At 37.9% G+C, this 20,827-nt stretch overlaps 1 protein-coding gene across 2 annotated transcripts; it reads right to left on the bottom strand.

The window, feature by feature from the left end:
- Nucleotides 1–83: 83 nt before the first annotated feature.
- Nucleotides 84–10,347, bottom strand: LOC107596797 (mitochondrial glutamate carrier 1-like). Of its 2 annotated transcripts, XM_016287616.1 has the most exons (10): nt 10,249–10,347; nt 6,945–7,059; nt 6,522–6,647; nt 6,075–6,130; nt 1,956–2,046; nt 1,747–1,865; nt 1,369–1,558; nt 1,113–1,267; nt 945–1,020; nt 84–827 (listed from the first exon to the last, which is right to left on the bottom strand). In XM_016287616.1, exons 2-10 carry the CDS (start codon nt 6,959–6,961, stop codon nt 668–670), a joined length of 990 nt encoding a protein of 329 aa, XP_016143102.1. In that variant the 5' UTR covers nt 6,962–7,059; nt 10,249–10,347; the 3' UTR covers nt 84–667. The 2 variants fall into 2 exon arrangements, with proteins under 2 accessions (XP_016143102.1, XP_016143103.1); XM_016287617.1 differs by lacking the exons at nt 6,075–6,130; nt 6,522–6,647; nt 6,945–7,059; nt 10,249–10,347 and adding exons at nt 3,852–3,907; nt 4,299–4,424; nt 4,721–4,865.
- Between the last annotated feature and the right edge of the window lie 10,480 nt (nt 10,348–20,827).

Raw genomic sequence — 20,827 nt, forward strand, 5'->3', positions numbered from 1 at the left:
AATTGCATAAATACGATATGCATCAAATATTAGGCTGTTTTAGGTAGCCATTGCATACTTCATTTTAGACTGCACCTTGTGTACCTTCACCAAAATCAGCTCAGAAACTGAAATGGACCACGATGTGCATCTAATGGAACGAAACGGAATGAAAGTCAATGGCATTCCCTAAAACGATGAACAATTTAGAGTTACAAGGTTTGAAAGCTTCAAAAGTAACCCAATTGTTTAGACACTGAAAACAGTGACAGGAACAGAAATAAATGAATTCGGAGTAGGAAAAACAAAAAATAGAGAAATTTAATACAAAAAGAATTGTAGATGGATGAAAAAAAGTGTCAAGAAAAACAGTGTCATTACAGTGACACCAGTCTCCCTCATTGAGGGGAAACCTTCACATATGCTTCAAGAAAACGTAAGCACGTCAAGCGCTCTCCTCCAGACATATCCTTACCAATAAGTGCAAAACGCTGGCCACAGCCCATCAAATAAGCCTGTAAACCATAGAGGAAGTGTGGTAAGGCTGGAAAAAACTCACAGTAACTTAACCAGAGTAGAAGTTGTCGTTCTCTCGACAACTTTACCATCTTGATTAATGTTTATCTTCTCTTGTAAATGTACAGTTGGTTGTGTAGCTGCCACACTCTTGAGAGGTACTGGGGTCTGTTCAGTCAGAGATTAGCTTTAGGGAGGACTGGCTCATGATAAACTCTCCCACGCCGATGAAGTACATGACCTGTACGATACCGAACAGTGGCGCGATGACTAGAGCCCTGCAGCATGCTCCCTTCAGGAAAGCTGATGGCCCTTCTCGCTTCATGATCTTGCTGTAAGAATGAAAAAACAAGCAAAGGTCACACACTGTAGATGATATACTCACATTCCAGAATTACAAATCAGTTAAATCATAACATTTAAAACACATTATAGGACTAATGCATTACCCGAAACAGTCAATTATGCCACTGTAGGTTTCCTCGTTGGCTCCTTTGCTTAGAGACTGCAGCCTGGTCTTAACCACTGCCAAATAAGATAAAAAATGGTGAGCACATGCATTTTTTAAAAGGTGTAAAGGTGAAAAAGGGCTAAAGAGGACCAAAAACAACTTTTACCATCACATGGGTTAACGGCAACAGCAGCTGTGGAGCCTGCGACACATCCAGAGATGAATGACCAATAAAATGGTGCAGCCTCATCAGGGGTGGGCTTACCCAGCTTGTTCAAATTTGCAAAGAGAGGGAAGTAAATGACCGAGAAAGGTACATCTCTGAATAAGAGAAAAACAAAAAACAAAGGTAATTTATAGTCTCATTACTATGAATGTTTGCATTTAGTGTCGTTACAGTAAAAATTCTCTCAACGCATTACCTCAATAGTGTTGCACCAAGGCCTTTGTAGAGCCCCTGAATGCCTTGAGTGTGCAGTAACTCTCTTGCGATCTGGGTGGCAGATGGGTGAGGTGAGGTGTTGGGCACCACATTGTAGGAGCGACTCAACACTGTGTTTGTGGTCGCCAGTCTATTGGGAGGAATGATGCATGGTTTTCTCTGCTGAGTGGCTGTGAAGATGGTCGGAAAATTGTTACTACAGCTAAATGACTGAGTGAGTAATACAACTACACTGTACTCATAATATTGCAAAACAACCCCAACAAACATTGATGCCAAATGACAACTGACCAATAGAATCAAGAATACTCAATAGGCTAGATTTTATCGCTTCTTTAAGCGCAAAAAGGAAACCTACCTAGTCTCCCAGCATCCTGTAGTTGAATCTTCAGCATCTCCATAGGAGTAGTGATGATAACCTGGCACATGCCCGCAGCACATCCAGCCAACATCTCTCTAAATACAGTCAGCCCTCTCCTGTAACAAACAAGGACGTGATTATAGATGTATATTTTATAAGAACGGCATTTGAACAAGCACTAATAAGTGCAGCAGTAGCTAACGTACCCATCTTTGGAAAGGTGGCACCGGAAGAAGTCATTGGCAGCCAGTTTGATGGCCTTCTCAGGAGTGACCAGGGTAAGATTAACCGCAGCGCCTAAAAGACAAACAAACAGAGGGTTAAAGAAAAACTACACCCCAAATGATCACAGATCAGCAAACACATTCCCCACCACCATCAAACCAGAGATAAAATCTACAACATGACCATATCAAATACCATTTAAAGAGATAAAAATGCTACTAACAGACTAAGATTATAAGCAAAGCTTATGAGAACTGTGAGCTGATGATGGAGGGGGATTTTACATAATGTGAACAAAACCAAAAAATTAACTAGTTATATAAACAAATAGAGAGGACAGAAAAATAGGATAGAATATTCAGATAAATGTAGTGAAACAAAAATGAATGCAGACACATTCCAGAAAGAGAGTGACATTAGGGTTGTGCAGTATCACGGTAAATAATAGAAGAGAAATGTATCGGCAGGTAGATTTTGCTGTGCTGTTTATGCAGTGATTAATCTGCAAACAACAGAGAGAAATACAGCCTATTCTCCAAGCAGCTGCTTATATTAAAGACCGCTTTGTGTAGTTTTGATGTGTTGCACGTGCAAACTGTAGTTTTAATATTAGTCATCTGATGTGAGGTCACAACAGCTCCAAATATTATTTATAATGTAAAAAAATAACTTTATAATACAAAAGACAAAGCAGATAATGAGCGTAAGTGATGATGATGAATATCCAACAAAACTTTCTAGATGTTAACAGAACATGGCAAGATGGGTTAGTACTGACTGAATGATACAAGAGCAAGGACAGTGAAGAAAGTGGATGAGAAAAAAAACAAGCAAAAAAGTAAATATCAAAATTCAACAATTATGTATAAATAAAACAAAAATTGGTGCCTAATTGTAATAGAGCAGTGTGAGTAAGAACCATGATAAATGATTTGCCTCCAGCGTGGCTGCGCCTTATCGGCTAGCCTTCACTATCCCAGCGGGGACCCATGTCTGTAACATGAAAAACACAGATGCAAACAACAGCATTCCTCACAGAAATGGAGACCCGGCACAAAACACCGACTCCAATCTCCTCCAAACTCTACAGATAACACTCTTCAAGGATACTTATATTGGTCTACTGAATAACTGAAGCCAAACAACCGATCTAACAAATGTAGTAATTACAACATGTTTGATTTGCGTCATTTAAAAGTAACCCTCTGATGCATTAATTATTAAATCAAAAAAATAATAAAAAAAAGTTTCTTCATACTTTAAAACACCATAAAACCATGTCCTACTTATTTGAGTACATAATTTTCTTGAATTTAAAATAAGTATTTTGAGAGATTGATCCATTAACATTATAAGCTAATGGTTAAATATAATGGGTAAATATTATAGCTACTTATGCAAGATATGCTGTCAAGAATAAGCACAGTCATGTAGAATTATGTCTGAAGGTCAAATAATCACCCCAAGGTGGTTTGGATATAAATGGTTAAAATGCCACTATAAGTGCACGCAATGCATCCGAGGGTTAAAAATAAAGGGTTATGTACTACTCTAGGCTGTCATTGTGGCCATTTACCAACACAACGTGTAGTCTGAACAGTAAAAAAAAAAAAAAGAAAGTTGAACTAAGAATTCTTTATACATTGGGAAAGTGCTTAAATATTGCCATTTCAGTGCTACAAATAGCAAAAAATTATTCGTTTGAATTTAACTACCCCCAGCCAGGCTATTCTAGTTCATTCTCCAAAGTCATACGGACTGGATTCCTCAAGTCTATTCAGGTGTACCCATCATGCCATATAAGAGGCTATACTAATCTAAATAGAGTATAATTATACATTAAATCACTTATGAATAAATAAAAGAGTGAATCTTACCTCTATACATGCCAAAGTATCCCTCAGATCGCACAGTTTTGATAAGGCAGTCAATCCTAAAGGCGCACAGAGTTGTGTTAACATGGGTCAGCCTACTTCTGCTTTAACAAATTACCCTGTATTAGCAACAAAAGCCACGTGTGGTATGCTCAGTATGAGTTTACATCAGGCATGCGACATGGTCTGGCCTCAATCCTTATAAGGCTTTGTAGTGACCATAGCGGCTGAACCGTCATGTCAGGCGGAAACTAATGCCTGACCATGCATCACACATTCCACTAGGATTAACTACCAATGCATGGCTAATCAGATCAAAGTGAGGAATGACACACAGCCATGAAACAAGCAGGAGTATCTAATAATAGTGTGTGAGAATTAAAATAGAATGTAAATGTTACAGGAATGAAGCATTGAGAAGTTTAAAGGAAAGTAGTGGAGAGCCCTTACATGCTCTTGTAGACTTGCTGGCCTTGTCTCTGATTCTGGAGTCTGGTCTTGGCCAAATCGATGGGAAACACGCAAGTGACCCCAACGATGCCAGCAATGCCACCATTAATCAGTTTGGCAGGGAGGCTAGAGGTGAGGGGGAAAAAGTAAAAAATGAATCGAAACGAATAAAATTTTTTTTTTTTTTTTTTTAAAAACACACATGCATGCATGCATACATATAAAGAATTTCAAGAGAACTTTTGCTAGCTTAATATCAAAAGGACCTTAAAATTCCTAAAAGTGTGTGAGTGTATACTTTTTTGAACACTTAACTATTAACAAAAAGTTACATGTACAAGGACATTCAACAGAAGAACCAAAAAAAAATTACATCACCCAAAAACAAATATAATTAATTAATGATTTATAATCTCCCGTACCTGATTTGCTGAGACATTTTGAAGTGAGGAATTCAGGAATGAGATGAAGGTTGAATTTGATGAGAGCTTCTTGCAGTGATCAGTAAAGGAAGTTCAGACCTCGAGCGCAAGAGACCTGGAGTAAAGACACAGTGATCAATGTTGACTGACTGATATAAGCCTGTCTACATGTACTCTACAACCGTAATAAATAACTTGCACCTCACTGCCATTAAGCTCTTCCTACGCATCACATGACATTTTAATCCACCGGCCAAAACACTGAGCCATAAAGTCAAATGAGACTGACTCACTTCCGGCTAATGTGTAAGACTACGCCTGTACGCATGTGTTCAGTCAGGGGGTTTGTACGGTGGCTGAGAAGTGCTAAACAAATCACAATTCTGAAAACAAAATAACAAATTACAAACACAAATGCAAGTCTAAAAAACTAAATAATTCAGAAAACATTATAACGAGTCAGAAAACACAACGACAAATCAGACAAACCGGAAGAGGTAAGTATAGCTTTAGACAGCGCCATTGGTTTGGGATTACGCACCGCTGACTGGACGAGACATCTGTCAATCAAAGTATATAGGAAGAACCAGCCGAAAAACAGCAGAGTCCAATAAAGACCTACCCTAACCCTACCCGATACTTTTTCAACTTTTTTTATTATTTTCTTAATTTTTATTGAAAATAAATGCCTTCACGATGTGATACGAGATTTTAAAAGGGAGGAAAAAAAGTTTGGCAAAAGGCGGGATCGAACCCGGGTCGATCGCGTCAAAAAGCCAACGACACACACCGCTGGAGCTGATGATTTAGAGCCACTTTTAACTAAATGTAAATAGACGCCCCCTATTTTTTATTCCATAGTAAAGGCAATTCATACAATACATTTAGACTGAGCTACTTTAATACCATCTCCGAACTTTCTACTACGACTCTGCTGTTCTTCGGCTGGTTCTTCCCTGTACAAGTTGATTGAGAGATGTCTCGTCCAGTCAGCGTTGAGTAATCCCAAACCAATGGCGCTGTCTCAAACTATACCTACCTCTTCCGGTTTGTCTGATTTGTCGTTGTGTTTTCTGACTTATTTCGTTTTTTAGACTTGCATTTGCGTTTGTAATTTGTTATTTTGTTTTCAGAAAATATTGCCATTTCAGTGCTACAAATAGCAAAAAATTATTCGTTTGAATTTAACTACCCCCAGCCAGGCTATTCTAGTTCATTCTCCAAAGTCATACGGACTGGATTCCTCAAGTCTATTCAGGTGTACCCATCATGCCATATAAGAGGCTATACTAATCTAAATAGAGTATAATTATACATTAAATCACTTATGAATAAATAAAAGAGTGCATCTTACCTCTATACATGCCAAAGTATCCCTCAGATCGCACAGTTTTGATAAGGCAGTCAATCCTAAAGGCGCACAGAGTTGTGTTAACATGGGTCAGCCTACTTCTGCTTTAACAAATTACCCTGTATTAGCAACAAAAGCCACGTGTGGTATGCTCAGTATGAGTTTACATCAGGCATGCGACATGGTCTGGCCTCAATCCTTATAAGGCTTTGTAGTGACCATAGCGGCTGAACCGTCATGTCAGGCGGAAACTAATGCCTGACCATGCATCACACATTCCACTAGGATTAACTACCAATGCATGGCTAATCAGATCAAAGTGAGGAATGACACACAGCCATGAAACAAGCAGGAGTATCTAATAATAGTGTGTGAGAATTAAAATAGAATGTAAATGTTACAGGAATGAAGCATTGAGAAGTTTAAAGGAAAGTAGTGGAGAGCCCTTACATGCTCTTGTAGACTTGCTGGCCTTGTCTCTGATTCTGGAGTCTGGTCTTGGCCAAATCGATGGGAAACACGCAAGTGACCCCAACGATGCCAGCAATGCCACCATTAATCAGTTTGGCAGGGAGGCTAGAGGTGAGGGGGAAAAAGTAAAAAATGAATCGAAACGAATAAAATTTTTTTTTTTTTTTTTTTTAAAAACACACATGCATGCATGCATACATATAAAGAATTTCAAGAGAACTTTTGCTAGCTTAATATCAAAAGGACCTTAAAATTCCTAAAAGTGTGTGAGTGTATACTTTTTTGAACACTTAACTATTAACAAAAAGTTACATGTACAAGGACATTCAACAGAAGAACCAAAAAAAAATTACATCACCCAAAAACAAATATAATTAATTAATGATTTATAATCTCCCGTACCTGATTTGCTGAGACATTTTGAAGTGAGGAATTCAGGAATGAGATGAAGGTTGAATTTGATGAGAGCTTCTTGCAGTGATCAGTAAAGGAAGTTCAGACCTCGAGCGCAAGAGACCTGGAGTAAAGACACAGTGATCAATGTTGACTGACTGATATAAGCCTGTCTACATGTACTCTACAACCGTAATAAATAACTTGCACCTCACTGCCATTAAGCTCTTCCTACGCATCACATGACATTTTAATCCACCGGCCAAAACACTGAGCCATAAAGTCAAATGAGACTGACTCACTTCCGGCTAATGTGTAAGACTACGCCTGTACGCATGTGTTCAGTCAGGGGGTTTGTACGGTGGCTGAGAAGTGCTAAACAAATCACAATTCTGAAAACAAAATAACAAATTACAAACACAAATGCAAGTCTAAAAAACTAAATAATTCAGAAAACATTATAACGAGTCAGAAAACACAACGACAAATCAGACAAACCGGAAGAGGTAAGTATAGCTTTAGACAGCGCCATTGGTTTGGGATTACGCACCGCTGACTGGACGAGACATCTGTCAATCAAAGTATATAGGAAGAACCAGCCGAAAAACAGCAGAGTCCAATAAAGACCTACCCTAACCCTACCCGATACTTTTTCAACTTTTTTTATTATTTTCTTAATTTTTATTGAAAATAAATGCCTTCACGATGTGATACGAGATTTTAAAAGGGAGGAAAAAAAGTTTGGCAAAAGGCGGGATCGAACCCGGGTCGATCGCGTCAAAAAGCCAACGACACACACCGCTGGAGCTGATGATTTAGAGCCACTTTTAACTAAATGTAAATAGACGCCCCCTATTTTTTATTCCATAGTAAAGGCAATTCATACAATACATTTAGACTGAGCTACTTTAATACCATCTCCGAACTTTCTACTACGACTCTGCTGTTCTTCGGCTGGTTCTTCCCTGTACAAGTTGATTGAGAGATGTCTCGTCCAGTCAGCGTTGAGTAATCCCAAACCAATGGCGCTGTCTCAAACTATACCTACCTCTTCCGGTTTGTCTGATTTGTCGTTGTGTTTTCTGACTTATTTCGTTTTTTAGACTTGCATTTGCGTTTGTAATTTGTTATTTTGTTTTCAGACCTGTGATTTGTTTAGCACTTCTCAGCCACCGTAGGTTTGCCTTTCTTTGGTCTGCCGAGTAGAGATTAGGTGCGTTCGACTTGAAGCACGGCTACAGACGGCAGTCAACGAGAGTAGCCGCTTGCAGTCGGGGGCGGAGTTGAAAACGGAGCCGTGCCGGACACTTTCTGCTCCAGTTAGTGACGCTCGCGTGGTGTTTGCATACTCTATCACAGATGAAGTGAATTAAATGCAATATTTGTCATGGCTATTATTGGAATTGAAAAGGTTAGAATACACCCGAAACACACGTGACAGTTGTCATGCGGTGAATCTGGCCCTGCAGCCGCTCTGGAGAAACTGCGCTGGCTGAAGGGGCGGTCACACTAGACTTTGAACCGAGCGGCAACCTCCTGCTCTCTCTCGTGAAGCCAAAAAGGAAGTGACTTAAACTGTAATTCGTCAACTGGCCGCTAGAGGCTGGCTGCAAAAGGGAGTCAATCCCATAGACTCCCCATGTTAAAATGCCCAACTTTACAGCAGAAAAAAAAACGTGTTTACAGCCTGGTTCAAAAAATTATTTTGGTCTATATAGCTAATTTTGCCCTTCATGACAACTGTGAGGGGAGTGAACTTTTTTTATAACTCATCCGTTTAAATTATATTAAGCCTTAAAGTTCTGCATAATTAAGGGCGAGGCCACTTGAGTGACAGGTGGATTGCCGCTGCGGTCACCACCGTCGAGCTAGGTGGGCGTGGTTCCAGCAGCCAGCTCCCGCCTCTTTGCCCATTTTCGATTATCCGGGAGTGACGCGCTGCCAAGATGGCGACGGCTGGCTCTGCCCACTTTTGAGCTTCAAAAACCTCTTCAGGAACCTACGGGTGACATCACGGACACTACGTCCATGTTTTTATACAGTCTATGGTCAACAGTCAAGGGGCGGTCACACTGCACTTTCCGTTCCACTGACTTCCATTCATACGCATGCGACTGCGTAAGACCGGAAACGCAAGCTCAAACGAAAACTTTCACTGCGTTCCAAAGTTTGGTGAACTCTGACCTGCGAATTCGCATCACGTGAAGACGTGTGACCAGTAGAAGATCGATACGTCACTGTGTGACCTCTCTGTACAGAAATTCAAAAATGGAGGAAGCGCTAATTTTAGCCGTAGTGCAGCGTCCTATTTTATAGAATACATCTTTAAAAGATTATAAAAATAAAATAAAAAAAGAAGCTGCATGGTTTGCGGTGTCAATAGAAACAGGAACAGACGATATAGAGAGAGAGAGAGCGCGAGAACAATAAAATTCCTATACACAAGTGTATTATTATTAAATTACTTAATGTTGTTTGTCATTTTATTTTTCAGAATCATTTTAAAATAAAAAATTTCGCACGTTCAAAGTCTAGTGTGTCAGCCGGCTGCTCTCGCGGTGCTTTGATGCCACACGTGACAGTGACGTGGCATCGGCGCCGTCTCAAGTCAGACAAAATTACTAACCGGCATGCACTGCTTCAAGCCAGATTGCGATCGATCTGCGCAGTGCTGCATGAAGTCGAACGCACCCAAAGAGTCACGAACTGGAAACCGCTTATTCGCTTCACAGGAATTTAGCAAGATAACTCAAGACCTGACACGTTTCAGTGACATTCCTCTTACAAACGCCCATTAGTTCAGACTTGCAAACAAGCTTAAGTCTCGGCATGTTATTTCTTCGGCAATCTTATAACTATTTTCACAAATATCGTTCCTAATTCCCAACATTTTTGTGACGGTTGCATTAAAGATAAAGATACAGATAATACAGTATTAACGACAGTTCATAACGCAATGGGGGAAAAAAAGTATAAAACAATTCTCAAAAGTAACCCTTTGAATGCGGTTAAGGAAATTCAGTTAGCATTTCTAGAAAAGCGGAAATGAATGAACTTAACGTTACCCGGTTTCGCCTAACTGTCTAGACTACAGGTTAGTTTCACGGCAAACTAAAACCGGTTTAAATAAATTAAAAGAGCATACCTCCAACCCCGAATATACACAATTTTAATGAACTTATATAACCGGTAAACGTAACCGTTTGGGCGGTGAGGAGCTTGATGCACAACAATTATATTTCTACTATTTAACTTCTATATTAGTACTAGAACATAAATCTACTTTACGCTTTTCCCCAAACTAAACACTTACCTCAGAAAATGAGCAGCAATCGTTCAAATATTTTAATGAGATTCCGTATTCTAGAACCTTCCACGACGAGGAACTTTGAATGAACGTTTGAATGGAAAATTCCTCTCATCTTTAAAATAGGAGGCGGGGCATTTGTATCGGATTTACATGTACTTGTCCAATCATTTGCCAGTCAGTTCTAAGGACCTCCTACTATGAGTCAAAGCCGAGGGGTGACAGTGGACACGGTGTCAAATTACAGCGGCCATATGGAAAGAACGGCTATTTTAGCTCAGTTTGTTCTAAACACAATAATATGAATAATAAAAGAAAAATAATTAATTATGGTCATGATTTATATTATTTTTCATAATACATTAAGCACTCGATGACAAAGGTAAACATATTAGGCCTACCATAAAATATAAAATACTATTATTTCATTATTATTTTACTTTTGCTTTGACATTTCTTCTGTCATTTTCATCTTTTCTGATTCCCTATTAAAAAAGGGATATTGACAATGTTTTGTTTCCCCAGAATAGCACACACAGAAACTATCAAAATGACACTTTCACTGAGACTAATTCTTTGATTGCCCTAATTAACATTAGAATGCTTATGTAGAAATAGTAAACACTGGGAAAAGCCCAATACGAAAGCAAGCTTTTCCCACACTTTCCCCCTGAAAGCCTATAATTATAACCTGTGTTGTGAGACACAATGTTTACTTGTTTGGTGTAGCTAAGTAGCCTAACTGTGATTAAGAGATGTAGCACATTGACACCCTCTTCCTAGAGCATGATGAAAGTAAATACCGAGAAGCATCTTCTCAGTGAAACTCCAGAAAGATCTGTGATCGACGTGCTAATCTTTGTTTCTCTGGCTGACAGGTCTAGTAATAAAGTTCTAAATTAAGTAAACAGTTGACTGATATGCTTAAAATAGCAGACAATGAAAGTACAGGTGTTCTATTAAAACTATCAGTCAGAGTAACATCTTTAGCTCATTGACTCATAACACGTGAACTATTGATCAGTTCTAATTTAGATGACGAGACTGTATTCTTGTGTCATGCTGTTATTTTATCTTAAAGACTTTTCTTAGACACATTTTTTTTTTTTACAGGTATTCACTTGTTGAGACCTGTATGAAAGTTATTTAGGTCATCTTAAAAGACCCGTTTGGAATGTACCTTAAAGACTCAAACACTGTTGAACTTGCAACAACAGCCCCATTGAAATTCAGCCTTGGGCTTCTCAACATTTGGTTCATGCTTTAGCAAGAGGAATGCGGCACAAAAATTCCACTCGACCCTGAACACATGGGGAAGGTATGCTAGTCCCACCAAGCCTGCAAAAGACCGCTGAGCAGCCAGATTCCACCAGCTTTATTGTTTGATGCATTATTATATCAGAGCATTGGATTATCACAACATAGACTCATGCACTATTGTCAAGAAAGTCTCTGCGCCATTCTCATTTGATTGGCCAGATTGTGACCAAGCCGACAGGAATCCTTGAATAATATGAAGGGGATCACGTTGGAATGGCCGTCTCTGCATGTGAATGAGCATGATTAAAGGAAAACAAACAAGGAGAAATAATGAAATAACAACCTCCATGCTATTACATAATCCATGCATGACAAATTAAAATGTATTGATTTGTACATGTCTGGACAGGGAACAAACGGAACACACAGTATTTTTTTCCCCTTAATTATATCATGTGTAGTAGTTTTCCATAGTTAGTGAGGATTAGGTCATGTTTGGTTGACAGGACACCGACTGAGAGGGGGGACCTAATATTTTTCATTTGTTGTCTGCCATGAACCCCAAGCATGTGACCATGGTGTCACCTCTAGGCAACACTCTTCTCTATTTTCTACCACATAAAAAAAGAAGAATATATTGTTGCGTGACAGCCATAAAAGAAAGACATAGTAACGCTGGTTACAATTTCCCATAAAATACAATATGGCCTATAAAGGCAATAACAAAAGGACTAGAATGAATGCAAGCTTGGGTTAACCATCCTCTGAGCTCATAATATAAATAACCCACAGCTGTTTGCCTCTCTAAATATGCATTATCTAGCAATGAGTGCTCATTTACTACACACAAACACACCGGAATGACGGCTACTTCTCAGACAATTCAATGTTAATGACACTGTATACAATACAAAGCAGTTCTTTTAATGAACAACGTTTACACAAAACAATGCTTTACCAAGTGGCACAATTTCAGAATCAGTATTTTAATGGCCCTTTCAGCCTCCCAATCATGCTCAGTTTAGCAACATTAGTTCAACCAATGGAATGCGTTTTTAGACGGGATCTGTTTGATGACTAATGGCAGACAGGGTGAATACTTTTTTATATTAGTTTTGCAGTTCTGGCCAACCCGATCACATTAGAAAATGTTTCAATTTTACAAGGTGGAGATTTTGTATGAATTTGTACGAAGTGATTCATACAGAAACATGCCATTTTTAGAAAAAAGTAAGCATGAAGGACCATCAGTGGGATGTAAGCATGTTGTATGAAAATTTTATGAATATTGGACAAAATAAATCGTCTCGGGTTACTTATGTAACCATGGTTCCCTGAGGGGAACGAGACACTGCGTCCTCTAGGGGTCGCTATGGGGAACGCCTCGTCGTGACCCGTGTCTGAAGCCTACATTGAAAAAACACCAACTTGTTTGGCCCGGCGACAGCCATGACGTCACTACCGTCGCATTTTATTTTTCAGAATCATTTTAAAATAAAAAATTTCGCACGTTCAAAGTCTAGTGTGTCAGCCGGCTGCTCTCGCGGTGCTTTGATGCCACACGTGACAGTGACGTGGCATCGGCGCCGTCTCAAGTCAGACAAAATTACTAACCGGCATGCACTGCTTCAAGCCAGATTGCGATCGATCTGCGCAGTGCTGCATGAAGTCGAACGCACCCAAAGAGTCACGAACTGGAAACCGCTTATTCGCTTCACAGGAATTTAGCAAGATAACTCAAGACCTGACACGTTTCAGTGACATTCCTCTTACAAACGCCCATTAGTTCAGACTTGCAAACAAGCTTAAGTCTCGGCATGTTATTTCTTCGGCAATCTTATAACTATTTTCACAAATATCGTTCCTAATTCCCAACATTTTTGTGACGGTTGCATTAAAGATAAAGATACAGATCATACAGTATTAACGACAGTTCATAACGCAATGGGGGAAAAAAAGTATAAAACAATTCTCAAAAGTAACCCTTTGAATGCGGTTAAGGAAATTCAGTTAGCATTTCTAGAAAAGCGGAAATGAATGAACTTAACGTTACCCGGTTTCGCCTAACTGTCTAGACTACAGGTTAGTTTCACGGCAAACTAAAACCGGTTTAAATAAATTAAAAGAGCATACCTCCAACCCCGAATATACACAATTTTAATGAACTTATATAACCGGTAAACGTAACCGTTTGGGCGGTGAGGAGCTTGATGCACAACAATTATATTTCTACTATTTAACTTCTATATTAGTACTAGAACATAAATCTACTTTACGCTTTTCCCTAACATCTTTAGCTCATTGACTCATAACACGTGAACTATTGATCAGTTCTAATTTAGATGACGAGACTGTATTCTTGTGTCATGCTGTTATTTTATCTTAAAGACTTTTCTTAGACACATTTTTTTTTTCGACCCCTAGAGGACGCAGTTCGAAGTTCCACGAAAGGGAACCTACAAATTCATATGAATTATAGCCACCAGTTCACCAAAATGAAAAATTGATTGCCATGAGAGTGTGATGCTTCTGGGTCTGAAATTACTTCACCTCTTGTTTTGCTTTGTCCTTACAACCAACTGGAAACCACAATGGAGTATGAATGAATGATTTTGTACAAATTTGTACAATGCAATTTATTGAAATTACCAGAGAAGTAAGCAAGAAGTTCCACTCCTAACTACACCCATAAACCTAACCATCAAAAGGACATAAGATCATATGAAAATATATAAAAGAGATTCATGAATTAGACACTAATTTGCCAAAATAATAGATATGGATTGCCATCAGAGCATGGTTCTGGGACTGAAATTACTCACTTCATCTCTTGTTTTGGTTAAAGGATTAGTTCACTTCCAGAATGAAAATTTCCTGATAATTTACTCACCCCCATGTCATCCAAGATATGCATTTCTTTCTTCAGTTGCAGATACATTTTCCAACATGCCCAAGTAATGTGTGAAATTGAGCTTGTGCAAGATGAGCATTTGTGGTTAAAAAGTATATATATATTTTTAAAGAAAACAATAAGAGCCTTATTCCTCGGCTGGGATCATGCAGAGCCCTTTGAAGCTGCATTGAAATTGCAGTTTAGACCTTCAACCCATTGGCTCCCATTGAAGTCAACTATATGGAGAAAAATCCTGGAATGTTTTCCTCAAAAACCTTTCGTATTGAATCTTGAATGACATGGGGGGTGAATAAATTATCAGAAAAGGATCATTTTTATTCTGGAAGTGAACTAATCCTTTAAATCCATGCATGCTTATACTGATAATTTATACAACCTCAAGAGTACGAATTAATGATTTGTTTTGTACAATGTGATTCATACGGAAACATACATGTTTCAAGTGAAATGTGGCCAAGTATGGTGACCCATACTTGGAATTAGTGCTCTGCATTTAACCCATCCAAAGTGCACACGCACACGCACACGCACACGCACGGAGCAGTGGGCAGTCATTTTTGCTGCAGCGCCCGGGGAGCAGTTGGGGGTTCAGTGCCTTGCTCAAGGGCACCTCAGTCGTGGTATTGAAGGTGGCAGAGAGCGCTGTATATTCACTCCCCCCACCTCAAACCCACAACCTTTGGGTTATGAGTCCGACTCTCTAACCATTAGGCCACGACTTCCCTAAGTTTAGCTTATTTATATAGCAACAGCAGCAGCTGACTGCTATAAATAATACTTCAGCAGCTGAAAAAATAATACTCAAGTAAAGTACCGATACTAAAAGAGTAAACTTAAGTACAATACTCAAGTAAATTTACTTAGTTACTGTCCGCCTCTGACTAGTAGTCCCGTCTCTCAAGAAGACACATTTTGACCCTGCAGATCCTGCTAATTATAGACCTATCTCTAGTTTGTCTTTTCTCTCCAAGATTCTCAAAAAAGTCGATCAACTTCAATTAAACTCTTTTTTGTTAAAAAATTCCATCTATGAAACATTTCAGTCAGGATTCAGAACTTTTCATAGTAGCTACTGAGTCGGCTTTATTAAAGGTGTTAAATGATATCTATATGGTAACTGACCAGGGTGATAGGATTGTATTGGTGCTGTTAGATCTTATTTGATATGATAGATCATAATAGTCTCATTGCCCGACTCGAGTCCTATGTGGGCTTGACGGGTACCGTTTTTAGTTGGTTTAGTTCCTATTTAAAGGACCGGAGGCACTCAGTTCGACTAGACACCCACATGTCACCAGCTGCTAACCTCCCATGGGGGGGTCCCACAGGGATCAATACTTGCACCAACACTTTTCTCTCTGTACATGCTCCCTTTGGGCTCTATCTTCAGGAAGCATGGTGTCTTGTTTTACTGTTACGCTGATGATACCCAGATTTATTTGCCACTTAAACGCTCTGATAGTAACACCTTTGACACTTTGTTGGCTTGTATGAAGGATATCAAAATCTGGATGTCATCAAATTTTCTCAACCTTAATGAAAAGAAAACTGAAATTATACTTTTTGGTCCCCCTAGTGGCATTCCCTTAAAATATCTGAGTAATCACTTTGTTTCATCCCAAGCCAAAACCCTTGTTTAAAACTTAGGTGTTTTGCTTGACAGTGAGCTGAAACTTGATAGTCAAGTAAATTCTGTGGTTAAATCTTGTTTCCTTCATCTCCGTCTTCTCTCTAAAATCAAGCCTTTCCTCTCTTTTCAAGACTTTGAGAGAGTAATTCATGTTTTTATATCATCACGTTTAGATTACTGTAACTCACTGTATTGTGGAATGAATGCCACTACCTTGGCCCGTCTCCAGTTGGTCCAAAATGCATCAGCAAAACTCTTAATGGGCCTACGGAAATTTACCCATATCACTCCTGTCTTAACTTCTCTGCATTGGCTGCCTGTGCATTTTAGAGTGAAGTTTAAAATTCTTGTTTTTGTCATCAAGTCTTTACATAACTTAGCTCCCTCATATTTATCTGAACTGCTTTTCTTACATAACCCCTCTAGAGCTCTTAGATCTAGTAGTCTTAGATTGCTCACTGGGTTAAATTAAAGAAAAGGGGTGAACGTGCCTTCGCTGTTGTAGGCCCTAAATTCTGGAATAGCCTACCAGTTCATGTTAGATCTGCTCCTACTTTACAGGTTTTTAAATCTCTACTTAAAACGCATTACTTTTCCATCGCTTTCAATTGATGTTCTATCTCTGTATTCGATTTTTGATGACAATCCTGGTTTTATTTCTTATATTTTGTTATATCTTTTAAATGTTGATATAATTTGGTTTTTAGCTGAGATTTTATCTATTTGCTTTTTATTTTTATATTTTTTTTATGTTCGATTTACTACTTATTTTTTATCTACTTATTGGGGTCAATATGACCCCAAACATTGAAAGAGTAATTGTGAAAAATATATACATTTGTAATCATACAAATAATATATATATTTTTTGTTTACTTCTCATCTATACATTAATGCTGTGTTTTGGGAGATATGAAGTACTTTTGTACCTATTTACCACAAAATTCCTCTACACCATTAGCTTGCATGTGAAATATAATTTTTTTATGAAAAAAATCACTTAAAGGATGACCTAAATTTAATTTAAGTTGCTTCTGGATATTGATCTAGGTGTTAGGTGTAGAATTATGCCATCTGCTAGTTAGAAATAAACCTAAAAGGATTACAGTTTAGGAAAGAAATGTTTTGACCAGCAGAGGGCCATAGAGAGCCATTCATTTTACTGGATGTGGCCAACTGCTTCTATCACAACTTTTGTGATACATTTTGTGAATTTATGTTTATATAAACATAAGAAAAGACATTAAAAACAAATATTCATTCAAATGGTATAATTTTTTGTGGTGTTTGATGCATTTTGAAATGTCTGTTTTCAAAAAATGCCACAGAAATTTGACAGAAAAATGCCACATAAGACACACCTAAAGGACAAAACTTAGAGTCAGATTGTAGTTGCATATTATTGATTTTAATGAACCAAGTGTAAAAAAAATAAATAAAATAACTTTAGAATGTGGAAGAAATTAAAAATGTAAATAAAACCAACAGCAATATGCAGAAGTGTGTGCATGTGTATGCATTAGGTCTCACTCAAACGTGTTCTGCATTTGTGGCTGATTTCATTTGCCAAATTTGATACAAATGCTCTCTGTGGCAGTCATACCTGCGTGTGTTTGCTTGTTTGTTTGTGTGTGTGTGTGTGTGTGAGTGAGTGAGCATGTCTTTTATACACTGCATTTGTGCTCTAGTACCAGGCCTTCATTTCTGTGTGGAAATTTTCAGATTTATGCCGGATTTATTTTATTTTTTTGACAAATGAAAAAAAAAAAACATTTTGTTCACATTTCCCATTCATTTCAATGTGGGGTCATATTGATCCCAAGGGACAGATTTGGAAAAAAAAAATGTTTACATACCTTCAGAACAACCGAATCAAGCCCAGTTTTTTTATGTGAATATAGATATAAAATGTTGAAAAGTCACAAAATCTTATTCCACTGAGATGAAGGGAACCATTTTTTTTAAACTAAGTAAATGTTGCTTGGGGTCATATTGACCCCAGGGACCGATTGAGGGTTAAATGATTTCCAAGCATTTTTTGAACACTGACCAGCTGCAGATGTGATATTTATTTACAATAATTCAATAATAAGAAGTTAATATTGTGGTATATATTAGACACAATATTGTCTGATTTTGCTAAATTGTGTATGTGAAAATATTACCTATATTTTCCACACACACAGGTTCTTCTATTTCCAAAGAAGAACTGTTGTGCGTCTCCTAATAAAACACAATAGGTGTTGGACTTGAAGCAGCACCGCACAGACCATTCTGTGTGTGAAATCAAAGTACAGCGAGAGCGATTAGACAGCACTTTTTACATTTTTGTTTTGATGTCAAATAAGCCTGGCTGTTGTAAAGTTATACAGCTACAGTTGTGTTGCTGGGTTTTAAAGCAGGTATGATTTTTTATTTTCTTCCTTATTACTCTGTATTTACAGGATTTCACTGTCCACTCTGTTCAAATGTGGATGAATGGCTACACATAGATGTGTGCACACACTGTCAGAACTGTGTGAGATCACTACCATCCTGCTTTTGTGGGGGTGGGTGTGTTAAATATTTATTTATTTATGTTTTGTTTTTTTCCCCATAGGTTTTTAACATTCTAAAAGCTCTTTATTATTAAATTACATTTACATTTACATTACATTTAGTCATTTAGCAGACACTTGTATCCAAAGTGACTTACAAATGAGGACAATAAAAGCAGTCAAAACTAACAAAAGAGCAACAATATATAAGTGCAAACGCAGTACACGTAGCAAGGTGTATTTTTATATACAGTTAAATTAAGTATACTATTAAGTATTGCATACAACAATAAAACAGTGCATTGACATAAAAAAGGAAATTTACTTTTGGTACTTAAGTACTTTTAAAAGCAAGTACTTCTGTACTTTTCCTTAAGTAAAAATCTGTCTTTACAACTTTTACTTGTAATGGAGTAATATTTGACCAGCAGTATCTGTACTTTCACTCAAGTAATGGAGTTGAGTACTTTGTCCGCCTCTGCTACTAGTGTATGTTTGAGATCAACTAGTATGGTTCCCAAACTAAGTGATTTGTTGACAATAGCCAGAAGATTGGGTCGCAAGGTCTCAAAGAGTTGTTTCAAAAAAGGGGAAAGAATGATATCAAATGAGCAAACAGTAGGTTTTAGTTGAGCATTTTAGCTACCTTTTTTTAGAAAAAATCATGAAGGTACAACCCTCACCCCACCGTAAATCTAACCATTATGGGACTTAAGCAAATCATATGAAAATTTGCATAATGAGTCAAACAAATTCATATGAATTAGCTACCAATTTGCCAAAATGTAAAATGTAGCGTCTGGACCAATCAGACACACCATTTTTCATTTGATTTAACAAAGCAATTATTCATTAGATTAACAAACATTCACAGACCCCTCACCCAATAAACATACTGGGTGCCAAGATGTCTGTGAAGGAGGCCCAGGACCCTGGTTACCATTGCAACCATGACACCTTTGCTAGACCAGATAAACTTTACTACCTAATGGCATGTTGAGAGTTCTCCCGCTCACTACATTTTCCATAGGAAAGACACATAATGCACTGCAAAATGGACTCTTCTTTAATGAATTAATTGGAAAACCTTTCTGTGAATGAACACACATCTCCTCAGGACATTGTGCATACCATTACTGTTCTTGTATATTGTCTGTTGAATTGTATACTGTTTTGTGTGTGTGTTATGATAGATCACTAGTTAATATAGCCCCACCAATACCATGTTTGGCCTCTTTGAATTTGTCTTCTGAGGATCTAAATGAGCGTTTATATTATATTTGGGTACATAGGCAATACATTAGTGTTCCAAGAATCTTTAGTAATTTTGATTCGTGTTCAATATGCAAATGACCATGCTCTCACACAAAGGGTCATAAAACTCCCCAGTATTTCCAACCTCCCGCTTGGAATTTCAGCCTTTCTCATTGGACAAGCCCATCCTGAAAGGCGTGAATCTTCTCAGACCTTAAAAGGCTCAAGACTTTCATTCGAGACTGCATCCGTACACTCGTTCCAGGCCAAGGCAATGCAAGTATCGTACATTTAACTAAACGAAACAGAGGTTTAGTAGAAGCTGTAGACCCCGTTCTAAAACGGCACTGATGGTTTTACTCAGGTGGTTAACTGACTCTTTTCATAGCTTCATTCTCTAGTTTTCTTGATGGTTTCATCGATCAAGTCTCATTTGCCCTTTTCCCTGTATGAGTGATTGTTTGTTTGTTAGACTAGTTTGTGTTAGTGTTTAGTTAATAAAACTCTTGTGCACAAATTACATGAGTTTCTGATTCTACCTTGCAAATTAATTGTCCCTTTACGATTTTGATCCTTGCTACATGCTCTAATGCATTAATACTGTATGAAAGTATTTTCTGTAGCCACTGAAATATTTATTTCTTTGAGATGATATGAACTTACACTGAATGTTCGCTGGACGAACAGATGGGTTGATGGCCATTTAATTCTGCTATAGTTACTACTGGCAGCTGATACAAATAATTGTAATTAATCATAATTCATTGTAATTATTCATATACATTTCCCTTTTGAGCTAATTTGCTACAAAAATTATTACAAATTGCCATGAAAGTTTGTTGGTTCTGGGACTTGTTTTGCTTCCATTGCACGACAAGCCTTCGTCTTTACAGTTTACTGGAAACCACAATAGAGTATGAATAATTACACACAGACACAAACTTTTAAACCATAAACACTAACAATAATGATAAAACTCATTTCTATGGA

This window comes from Sinocyclocheilus grahami, unplaced genomic scaffold (assembly GCF_001515645.1).
Source record: "Sinocyclocheilus grahami isolate Dianchi unplaced genomic scaffold, SAMN03320097.WGS_v1.1 scaffold223.1, whole genome shotgun sequence".
NCBI lineage: Eukaryota > Metazoa > Chordata > Actinopteri > Cypriniformes > Cyprinidae > Sinocyclocheilus > Sinocyclocheilus grahami.

Bases quoted from the DNA above. Each gene is read 5' to 3' on its own strand.
- LOC107596797 (XM_016287616.1), bottom strand. The intron at 6,131-6,521 runs GTAAGGGCTCTC...GTGCGCCTTTAG, and splicing joins CAGCAAGTCTACAAGAGCAT to GATTGACTGCCTTATCAAAA. The intron at 1,268-1,368 runs GTAATGCGTTGA...TCTCTTATTCAG, and splicing joins CTTGGTGCAACACTATTGAG to AGATGTACCTTTCTCGGTCA.